At 45.1% G+C, this 10205-nt stretch overlaps 1 protein-coding gene across 2 annotated transcripts in view; it reads left to right on the top strand.

Moving 5' to 3' along the window:
- Positions 1–1340, top strand: part of atp6v1h (ATPase H+ transporting V1 subunit H) — a 34296-nt gene extending 32956 nt beyond the window's left edge. For both annotated transcript variants that reach the window (XM_077537678.1, XM_077537669.1), the window contains one exon: positions 1058–1340. In XM_077537678.1, coding sequence (XP_077393804.1) covers positions 1058–1127 — 70 coding nt within the window. In that variant the 3' untranslated portion in view covers positions 1128–1340. The remainder of the gene's footprint in view (positions 1–1057) is intronic.
- Positions 1341–10205: the final 8865 nt, after the last annotated feature.

The following is a 10205-nucleotide window of genomic DNA, read 5'->3' as shown; positions in this document are numbered from 1 at the left end:
TGTCCAAAACTTTACCCATAGAAAATACAAATAATGTTCTAAGGAAGTAGAAAATGAATTTTAACCACTTTTAATATTCAAACAAATTGGTAATACTTAGCTAAGATGTGTCGAGGTGCATGAGCTCATTTCAAACTTACAAACTATACAAGTGAAAGCCCATTTATCGAGATGTAAAAATGAAACATTGCAATTTTAACAGTAATGACGAACAACTGCCAGGACACTCCTCGTTTTTAACTCGTGACAAAAAGCGACTAAAACAGCAAAACGACTAGTGTAAATCTTCAGCTGATGTCAGCGGTTCAAACTTTTGGCGTTTCAATGCCATTCTCAAAATACACGACATTGTGCGGTGCACTCAACTTTTTATACTATGTAATATAATACAGCATATAATGCCGCTAACTTAATCGAGCCAAAGTTATCTGTTAGCATTGTAGTGTGTGAGTAAAGCGTAGATAGCGTCTTTCTCTCTAACAAATGTTTAGTGCAAGGTGTTTTCTGCACTGATTTTGGAAAAATAAATGCATGACGTAATGCTGAAATATTTGACGACGTTCACAAGTGCACAACATAGTACCGTTATGAATATATTGTGGGGCTCAAATGTTTATAGAATTTCTTGTGAAGTAAACAACTGTATAGGTCAATCATCAAGATCTTAGCGTACTCAAAGTTAGTGGGTAGCGCCAGTTTCTGGTACATATACAAAGTTGGGCTAACCACTGTTCTTTGATTGTCCTGAGAATGTTGGTTGAATTCTGAAATGTGTGACTCCAGGTTCCAACCATGGTGCATTAAAAAAGTATATTTTGAAGCTATGGTAAAATAATTGGGTTTTAGCATAATCAATTAGCATTTTTGACATTTTGTTTATTTAAAAAAAAAATGCTAGCATTTTTGTTGGTTTGTCAGAACTGTGAATTGAGTATCTAGCTGAAGTGAACTTGTTAGTGTTCTAAGCTAACTCTTTCCCACTGACACGAGGCAAACGTAATGAGTTGGAGCTTTAATTGAGTTGATTGCTAATTAGTTTGCTCGCTTTGTTTCTCAGGGAGTACCTGGGCAGACAGCTGCAGTCCAGCGACCAGCAACAAGCGCCTGCTGTGGCGGCTCGAAGCTGAATTGTCCTTGTGTGTATGTACGTGTGTTAATGCGTATGTGTTTGTGTGTTCTCTATTTAATGACTCGCAAGATGAAGAAAGGCATCATTCCCAATTAGCCTCTCATGTCGTGTTGTGCGATGTCTGTAGTGAAATGTATAAAATGTTATGTAAGTCTTGGCTGTTGAAAGATTGTGTATGATTTCCCCTCAATAAAAGTAATGAGGTACGCCACTTCAGTGTGCTTTGGTGCTTTCATTGTCTGCACTTGAGCTGTTGCTACGGCGACAGGAGGTGCTACCTTTTAAGGTGAATGAATTTCCCAGTCGGTTTACATTTAACAACATTTCAAGTGTAGCGCGCGACAGGTGATAAGATGTGGTTGTTTCGCACTTCTCTTTTCACCACTACAGTCTGTCACAAAAGTCACATTTCTGCAGATTTCTATTAATATCTTCTCTGGGACAACACTGAAAAGAATATGACACTGACACAATGAAAAGTAGTACGTGTACAGTGTACAATGTTCCCACAAAATAACGCAAAATACAGCTATTAACAGCTAAACCCCAGGCAACAAAAGTGAGTACACCCCTACATGAAAATGTGCAAATTGAGCATTGTTAGTCAAAGTCTATGATAAAACTGAGACTGGTGTGTATTGTGCTTTTTAGCTAGAGTGGTGCCTTGAGATCCAAGTGACTCCACTTGTTTTTCAGATACGGGCGGTCATTCAAGTGATTTATTTATTTATTTTTTATTTGACTTGCATACAGCCCTGCTTAGTAGGGGTGCTAAAAAAAATCGATTCGGCGATATATCGCGATACTACATCGCGCGATTCTCGAATCGATTCAATAATCGGCAGAATCGATTTTTAATTTTTTTTTTCTATTTTATTTTTATTTTTTTATTTTTTTAGGATTCACACCTTGAGCATGGAAGAATGTTATATGAACGGAACATTAAGCCTTAATATTTTATTTTAATGCTGTTCAAACATGAAACAGATTACAACCTCTATAAGACTGAAATTTCAGATAAATAAATAATACATTTTCATATAAATCTTACACTCTACAAGCTTACTGATTAGTATTTTCTAAATTTGAATGAAAAAAATTGCAACAATCGACTTATAAATTCGTATCGGGATTAATCGGTATCGAATCGAATCGTGACCTGTGAATCGTGATACGAATCGAATCGTCAGGTACTAGGCAATTCACACCCCTACTGCTTAGTATATCAAACTAAATAAACAAGTGTTTAGAATGGTGGGAACTGTTTGGTGGCTTCGTTACGACTCAGATGATGTGTCACTCGCTCCCCAAAAAAGAAAAAAAGAAAAAAAATTGGCATCCTTTACTTTGCAAAATTCACCCATTGTGGCTATGCGTCGAACGTAAAACCAGTGAAAAGTGAGGGAACACTATTAAAAACAGCCAAACAACTGCCTAAAGATAGGACCCGCTAGTTTACTGGCAATGCTAATTAGCACTGTTTTTTGCTCTAAAACAGGGGTGGTAAACTGCGCTCCTCGAGGGCCAGAGTCTTGCAGGTTTTATAGATTTCCCTACTCGAAGTGCAGCTGATTCCAATTAACAGGCACGTTGTAAGGCTTCTGCAGATCTTGCTGATGAGCTGATCAGAATCAGCTGTGTTGAAGAAGGGAAATATCCAAAACCTGCAGGACTGCGGGCCTCGAGGACCGGATATCGCCAACCCTGCTCTAAGCAATGGATTAAACACAAACAATTCAACAACTTGTAGACAGACAATATAACAGTACTCACGGTCATATTCTTTATCCTCTATGTAGCACAATACTGGTACTGTACTGATGATCTGAGCGGAAGTGAGATGTCTCAATGAACAGTATATCCGTCTGTCTGTCATACTGCCCCCAGGGGGACAAGGTGGGCCAGACATTGAATTAAAGCAGGGAGACATAAACTGTTGAATTCATTTTAATTATTGTTAATAATTGTTTTGGTTTTCCGTGGTGCTCAAGGCATGGCTGTGTTTCTAATTCCATTATTTCCTATGGGAAACATTGCACATGAATGAAATGTATGGAGTCAAAAAAGCACGTGGGATTCACACCACAATCGTGCGACTGTCGAGAAGATGGATGCTGAGGCTCAGAAGAAAAACAACAGGTGATTAATTACGCACGCACAATGATGGAGGCCTATTTCATCTTGTGCAGGATTCATTAAGTCTCACTTGGAAATGTCACTTCAAATGCAAAAAAAAAGTTGTTTCTCAAGTCGCAATAAAGAAGGTGTTTCGGAAAGGTTAGTGCTGGTGTTGAATGACAAGGATGAGGAGATGCAAGCAAGCCAAGTGTCTGTGGAAAACGAATAGAATCATCAAATATAGTCGTCGTGTACTTTAAAGGTCACCTGAGAGGTAGTTTCAGTCCCACGCATTTAATTTCCGAGGAAATATATATTAATGTTGAGCTCACAGGTTTCAAGGAATAACACTGAACAACACTCCATTTTTATATTTGCAATAATTATGTGCAAGGAGCAGCTAGCCATGTTTGCTTAGCTGGCACAATGTTAGCATTTTGGTCAATGAGCTCACCTTTGACTTGTCTGCCAATCCAGTCACTGTTGTGTCGTCCCCAATGTCTATGCGATGATGTAGAGGCGTGTCAACTAAGACGGCCTCAGAGCATCCACAGCCTTGAAAACTTGCTGTTCACAAATGCTCTCTGCCTAATTAACTGAACTGGAGTTGGAAGAATGAGTAAAAATTTCAGTCTCACGATAGGGACATACCACAAAACATCTGCAGCTGGGGAGGTTCAGCAAAGTATTAGTACAGGGCGGGTGAAACTTTACAGTTTTTTTGTTTTTGTTTTTGTTTTTGTTTTGTTTTTATAATGTCTGTTAGCCTTGATGAAGACTTGATTCAAAACTCGCCTCAGCTTCTCCATTCCATTTCATTAACATTTTTTCTGCACTTGGTGTTGAGGCTTCACACACGCATGCACATCCTTGTACATTTATCTTTGTGAAGACATCCATTGACATAATGCATTTCCTAAGCCCTTACCCTAACCTTAACCATCACAACTCATTGCCGAATCCTTACCCTAACCCAGGGGTGGCAAACTGCAGTCCTGGAGGGCTGGAGTCCTGCAGGTTTTATACATTTCCCTACTCGAAGTGCAGCTGATTCCAATTAACAGGCTCATTATCAAGCTTCTGCAGAGCTTGCTGATGAGCTGATCATGAATCAGCTGTGTTGAAGAAGGGAAATATCCAAAACCTGCAGGACTCCGGCCCTCGAGGACCGTATCTCGCTACCCCTGCCCTAACTCCAACCATAGCCCAATTAAAACCTAAACTCTAAAAACAAGTCTTGACCGCAAAAATAGGCCATGAGTTGTGAGCAGTGGCGGAGCCAGACTTTTATAAATAGGGGGGCCAGGGGGGGGCCAAGGATACTTCATCCAAAGATGATGCCAAATTTGTTTTCATAAAAATTAATTTCAATCGGAGTCTCTATCGATGTTCAAATATATTTAAGTACATATTAAGCACAGGGGAGATTTTTGCACATAATGTGCCATTTATTAAGAATGTATAAAATGTACAAAAAAAATAATTCAGCACTGTTTAACTTGAATGAACTTGCACGCACACGCAGATACTGTATTCATGCAATTACAGTACTTTTATCAACATAACATTATAATATGAACATAATGCAAATTTGTATTACAGTATGACTAAAGATCCTGTCTAAGTGCCAAACTCTCCTTGTCGTTTAATTTTCCACACACCCTATGAAAAATAAATTTATTTCTCCAACTACTACTTCATTTACAACCACGTAATTTATTAATGTGATTAATTAATAATAATATTAATAAATCCTCCACTTCTACTTGTAAATGCAAACGTCAGTTAGTGTCTGTTTGAACTTTCAACCATTGGAGGGTGCTATTGTATTGCATAACAACAACAACATACTGAACTAGAGGTGTCAGTGGATTAAAATTTGTAATCACAATTAATCGCATTACTTCAATAATTAACTGACTATTAATCACACATTAATTGCACATTTTATATCTCAATTTATACCTACATTTACAATAAAATGTACAATTTCAAAATGGTTTTATTTTTTTTAGCCATTGATAGAGTAATTTCATAACAATTCATCCATCCATCCATCCATCTTCTTCCGCTTATCCGGGGTCGGGTCGCGGGGGCAGCAGCTTCAGGAGGGAAACCCAGACTTCCCTCTCCCCAGCCACTTCAACCAGCTCCTCCGGTGGGATCCCAAGGCGTTCCCAGGCCAGCCGAGAGACAGTCTCTCCAGCGTGTCCTGGGTCGTCCCTGGGGCCTCCCACCGGTGGGACATGCCCGGAACACCTCCCCAGGGAGGCGTCCAGGAGGCATCCGAACCAGATGCCCGAGCCACCTCAGCTGGCTCCTCTCAACGCGGAGGAGCAGCGGCTCGACTCTGAGTCCCTCCCGGATGACCGAGCTTCTCACCCTATCTCTAAGGGAGAGCCCGGAAACCCTGCGGAGGAAACTCATTTCGGCCGCTTGTATCCGGGATCTCGTTCTTTCGGTCACGACCCACAGCTCGTGACCATAGGTGAGGGTTGGAACGTAGATCGACCGGTAAATCGAGAGCTTTGCCTTTTGGCTCAACTCTTTCTTCACCACGACAGACCGATACGGAGTCCGCATCACTGCAGACGCTGCACCGATCCGCCTGTCGATCTCCCGCTCCATCCTACCCTCACTCGTGAACAAGACCCCAAGATACTTGAACTCCTCCACTTGGGGCAGGATCTCATCCCCGACACGAAGACGACACTCCACCCTTTTCCGACTGAGGACCATGGTCTCGGATTTGGAGGCGCTGATCCTCATCCCAACCGCTTCACACTCGGCTGCAAACCGCTCCAGTGAGAGTTGGAGGCCCCGGCCTGATGAAGCCAACAGCACCACATCATCTGCAAAGAGCAGAGATGCAATGCTGAGGCCACCAAACCGGAACCCCTCAACACCTCGGCTGCGCCTAGAAATTCTGTCCATAAAAGTTATGAACAGAATCGGTGACAAAGGGCAACCTTGGCGGAGTCCAACCCTCACCGGAAATGAATCCGACTTACTGCCAGCAATGCGGACCAAACTCTGGCAACGGTCGTACAGGGACCGAACAGCCCGTATCAGGGGGCCCGGTACCCCGTACTCCCGAAGCACCCCCCACAGGACTCCCCGAGGGACACGGTCGAACGCCTTCTCCAAATCCACAAAACACATGTGGACTGGTTGAGCTTACTCCCACGCCCCCTCAAGGATCCTGCTGAGGGTGTAGAGCTGGTCCACTGTTCCACGGCCAGGACGAAAACCACACTGCTCCTCCTGAATCCGAGATTCGACCTCCCGACGGACCCTCCTCTCCAGCACCCCCGAATAGACCTTACCAGGGAGGCTGAGGAGTGTGATCCCTCTGTAGTTGGAGCACACCCTCCGGTCCCCCTTCTTAAAAAGGGGGACCACCACCCCGGTCTGCCAATCCAGAGGCACTGTCCCCGATGTCCACGCGATGTTGTAGAGGCGTGTCAACCACGACAGCCCCACAACATCCAGAGTCTTTAGGAACTCCGGGCGGATCTCATCCCACCCCCGGGGCCCTGCCACCGAGGAGCTTTCCAACCACCTCAGTGACTTCGACCCCAGAGATAGGAGAGCCCACCTCAGAGTCCCCAGACTCTGCTTCCTCAAAGGAAGACGTGTCGGTGGAATTGAGGAGGTCTTCGAAGTATTCCCCCCACCGCTTCACGACATCCCGAGTCGAGGTCAGCAGCACACCATCTCCACTATACACAGTGTTAATGGTGCACTGCTTTCCTCTCCTGAGACGCCGGATGGTGGACCAGAATTTCCTCGAAGCCGTCCGAAAGTCGCTTTCCATGGCTTCACCAAACTCCTCCCATGTTCGAGTTTTTGCCTCAGCAACCGCCGAAGCCGCGTTCCGCTTGGCCATCCGGTACCTGTCAGCTGCCTCCGGAGTCCCACAGGCCAAAAAGGCCCGATAGGACTCCTTCTTCAGCTTGAGGGCATCCCTTACCGCTGGTGTTCTCCAGCGGGTTCGAGGATTGCCGCCGCGACAGGCACCGACCACCTTACGGCCACAGCTCCGATCGGCCGCCTCAACAATGGAGGCGCGGAACATGGCCCATTCGGACTCAATGTCCCCCGCCTCCCCCGAGACAAGGGAGAAGCTCTGCCGGAGGTGGGCATTGAAACTCTTTCTGACAGGGGATTCCGCCAGATGTTCCCAGCAAACCCTTACAATACGTTTGGGTCTGCCAGGTCGGACCGGCATCTTCCCCCACCATCGGAGCCTACACACCACCAGGTGGTGATCAGTTGACAGCTCCGCCCCTCTCTTCACCCGAGTGTCCAAAACATGCGGCCGCAAATCCGATGACACGACTACAAAGTCGATCATCGAACTGCGGCCTAGGGTGTCCTGGTGCCAAGTGCACATATGGACACCCTTATGCTTGAACATGGTGTTCGTTATGGACAAACCGTGACGAGCACAGATGTCCAATAACAGAACGCCGCTCGGGTTCCGATCAGAGGGGCCGTTCCTCCCAATCACGCCCCTCCAGGTCTCACTGTCATTGCCCACGTGAGCGTTGAAGTCCCCCAGCAGGACGAGGGAGTCCCCAGGGGGAGCGCTCTCCAGCACACCCTCCAAGGACTCCAAAAAGGGTGGGTACTCTGAACTGCTGTTTGGTGCATATGCACAGACAACAGTCAGGACCCGTCCCCCCACCCGAAGGCGGAGGGAGGCTACCCTCTCGTCTACCGGGGTGAACCCCAACGTACAGGCGCCGAGCCAGGGGGGAATAAGTATGCCCACACCTGCTCTGCGCCTCTCACCGTGGGCGACTCCAGAGTGGAAGAGAGTCCAACCCCTCTCGAGCCGTGTGTGGAGGCGAGTCCGACTATGTCGAGTCGGAACTTCTCAGCCTCACACACCAGCTCGGGCTCCTTCCCTGCCAGAGAGGTGACATTCCATGTCCCGAGAGCCAGCTTCTGTAGCCGGGGATCGGTCCGCCAAGGTCTCCGCCTTTGGCTGCCACCCAGCCTACTCTGCACCCGGCCCCTTTGGCCCCTCCCACCGGTGGTGAGCCCGTGGGAAGCATAACAATTCAATTAAAAGAATTTAAAAATTCATTGATAGAGTAATTTCATAACAATTCAAGAAAAACAAAGTTTAAAAAAAAAATAAAAATATGTGCTGTACTGTAAAACCAAACCAAAGCGTGACTGATTTGTTTTGGTCATTTTTGTATCACTACAACATGGTATAATTGCATTTGTAAGACAATAGTGAAAGCTCAATGCATTTCTCTTTTCATATTAGGAGCTGCCTAATTTTTAACATGAAGTAACTTGTGAAATTATGCACATTTTTAAAACTGTAAAGTACAACACAATCCCCACAAATATATGCATTCGCGTAGGCTTTTATTTTGTTAAGTGAAATAGGATGTGCATTGTAAAATGACAAATTTTTACTGCATAGGAACCAGAAACGACCGATGTGTTCTTTTCATATTAATAGCTCTGTAATTTTAAACAATAAGTAACTTGCGAGTTTCTGCACATTTTAAAATTGTAAAATACAACTTGACGCCAATCCCCACACATTAGGCAGTATCATTTAATTTATTACTGCTAAATTGTGTTATAGTGACTCCTTTTAATGACGTCGGACGCTTTTATTTTGTTAAGTTCTCGGATGAGAGACGCAGCTGAGGCCGCTCTACTGTTACAGCGAACACATCGGTAGTTTCACTTTCACCTTGATGAGATATTTTGTGGAGATGCTGAATAAAATACGCCTCACATTTAAAGATAAATAGGATTGGGCTCACTCCAACTGTCAAGACGGCGTCCATTCGGCTCTTTACTCTCACAGGGGTTTCCGAGTGCCCATGGACGCCTCTTGGTGCTCGGTGCGAACGCAACGGCTAACCGAGTGCGTTCTTTCAAAGCAAGGCACGGGTGGTAGTGGTGAGACACAGTCCAAATGGCTCCTCCACCTATATTCTGCCCCTTAAACACTGTATTTTAGCTCCAGTGCTTTTCTATTGGGTAGTTTTGACGTGGACGTTTCTACTGCGTGGTGACTAGAATTCCCTGAGTAGAGGCTTTCCAAATAAGGAGCGGTCGTTAATCGAGAGTTTAAAAAAAAATAGTGCCGTTAAAGGCACTTTAAGTTAACGAGATAATAACGTGACAATTTTGACACCCATAATCTGAACATAAAAGTTATTTTAAACAGTCACTCACGTCTCACAGGCAAACAAACATGATATAGCCAAACGCCAACATGCATTCTCGGTACTCAGGAGACTGCTCCTTAAAACAGATGATTCTCCTTCTCCAGACTCCTAAGTGAGGTGGATTATAATGCTTTGTCGTAAGTAGCGCCAGCCACTGTTCAGGAGGGGCATAACAATTAGTAGGCGTCTGCTTGGAAAAAATGCTGGCAGGCTGCATCGGCAAGGCGTGCGACGTCACTGCGCCGGTGCCGTGATATGTCAATCATTTGGCGTCTGCTGGGTCCAATCACATTTCAGCAGGGGCACGTGCCACCCCGGCCCCCCCTCTGGCTCCGCCATTGGTTGTGAGGACCAACCAAAATGTCCTCACTTCACAAAAATGTCCTCATTCTGTTGGATAGATAAGTATTTTGGTTCTCACAATGTAGTATGTACAAGTACACACACACACACACACACACACACACAAAATCTGATTTTATATCTTTGTTTGAAATCTGAAATGTGGAGAAAGGACAAAAAGTGGGGCTACTACTGTACTTTCACAAGACACTAGCTAGCTGGCGCGACCTAAGTAGCATCGAGCTACTTGAGCTTCAACTGGCGTATTGTTCACTTCAACGTGTGTACGGATCCATTGGGGGATTAGGGTGGCCAGGCGTACTGATTTAGGCAGGACAGTCCGAATTTTCAGTGATGTGTCCTGCATTCTGTGCAGCCCTAACCCCGGGATTACACCGTATGCGTGT

This window comes from Festucalex cinctus, chromosome 1, assembly GCF_051991245.1.
Source record: "Festucalex cinctus isolate MCC-2025b chromosome 1, RoL_Fcin_1.0, whole genome shotgun sequence".
In the NCBI taxonomy this organism is placed as follows: domain Eukaryota; kingdom Metazoa; phylum Chordata; class Actinopteri; order Syngnathiformes; family Syngnathidae; genus Festucalex; species Festucalex cinctus.
Note: the sequence above shows the minus strand (reverse complement) of the source record. Positions and strands in the feature narration are given on the sequence as shown.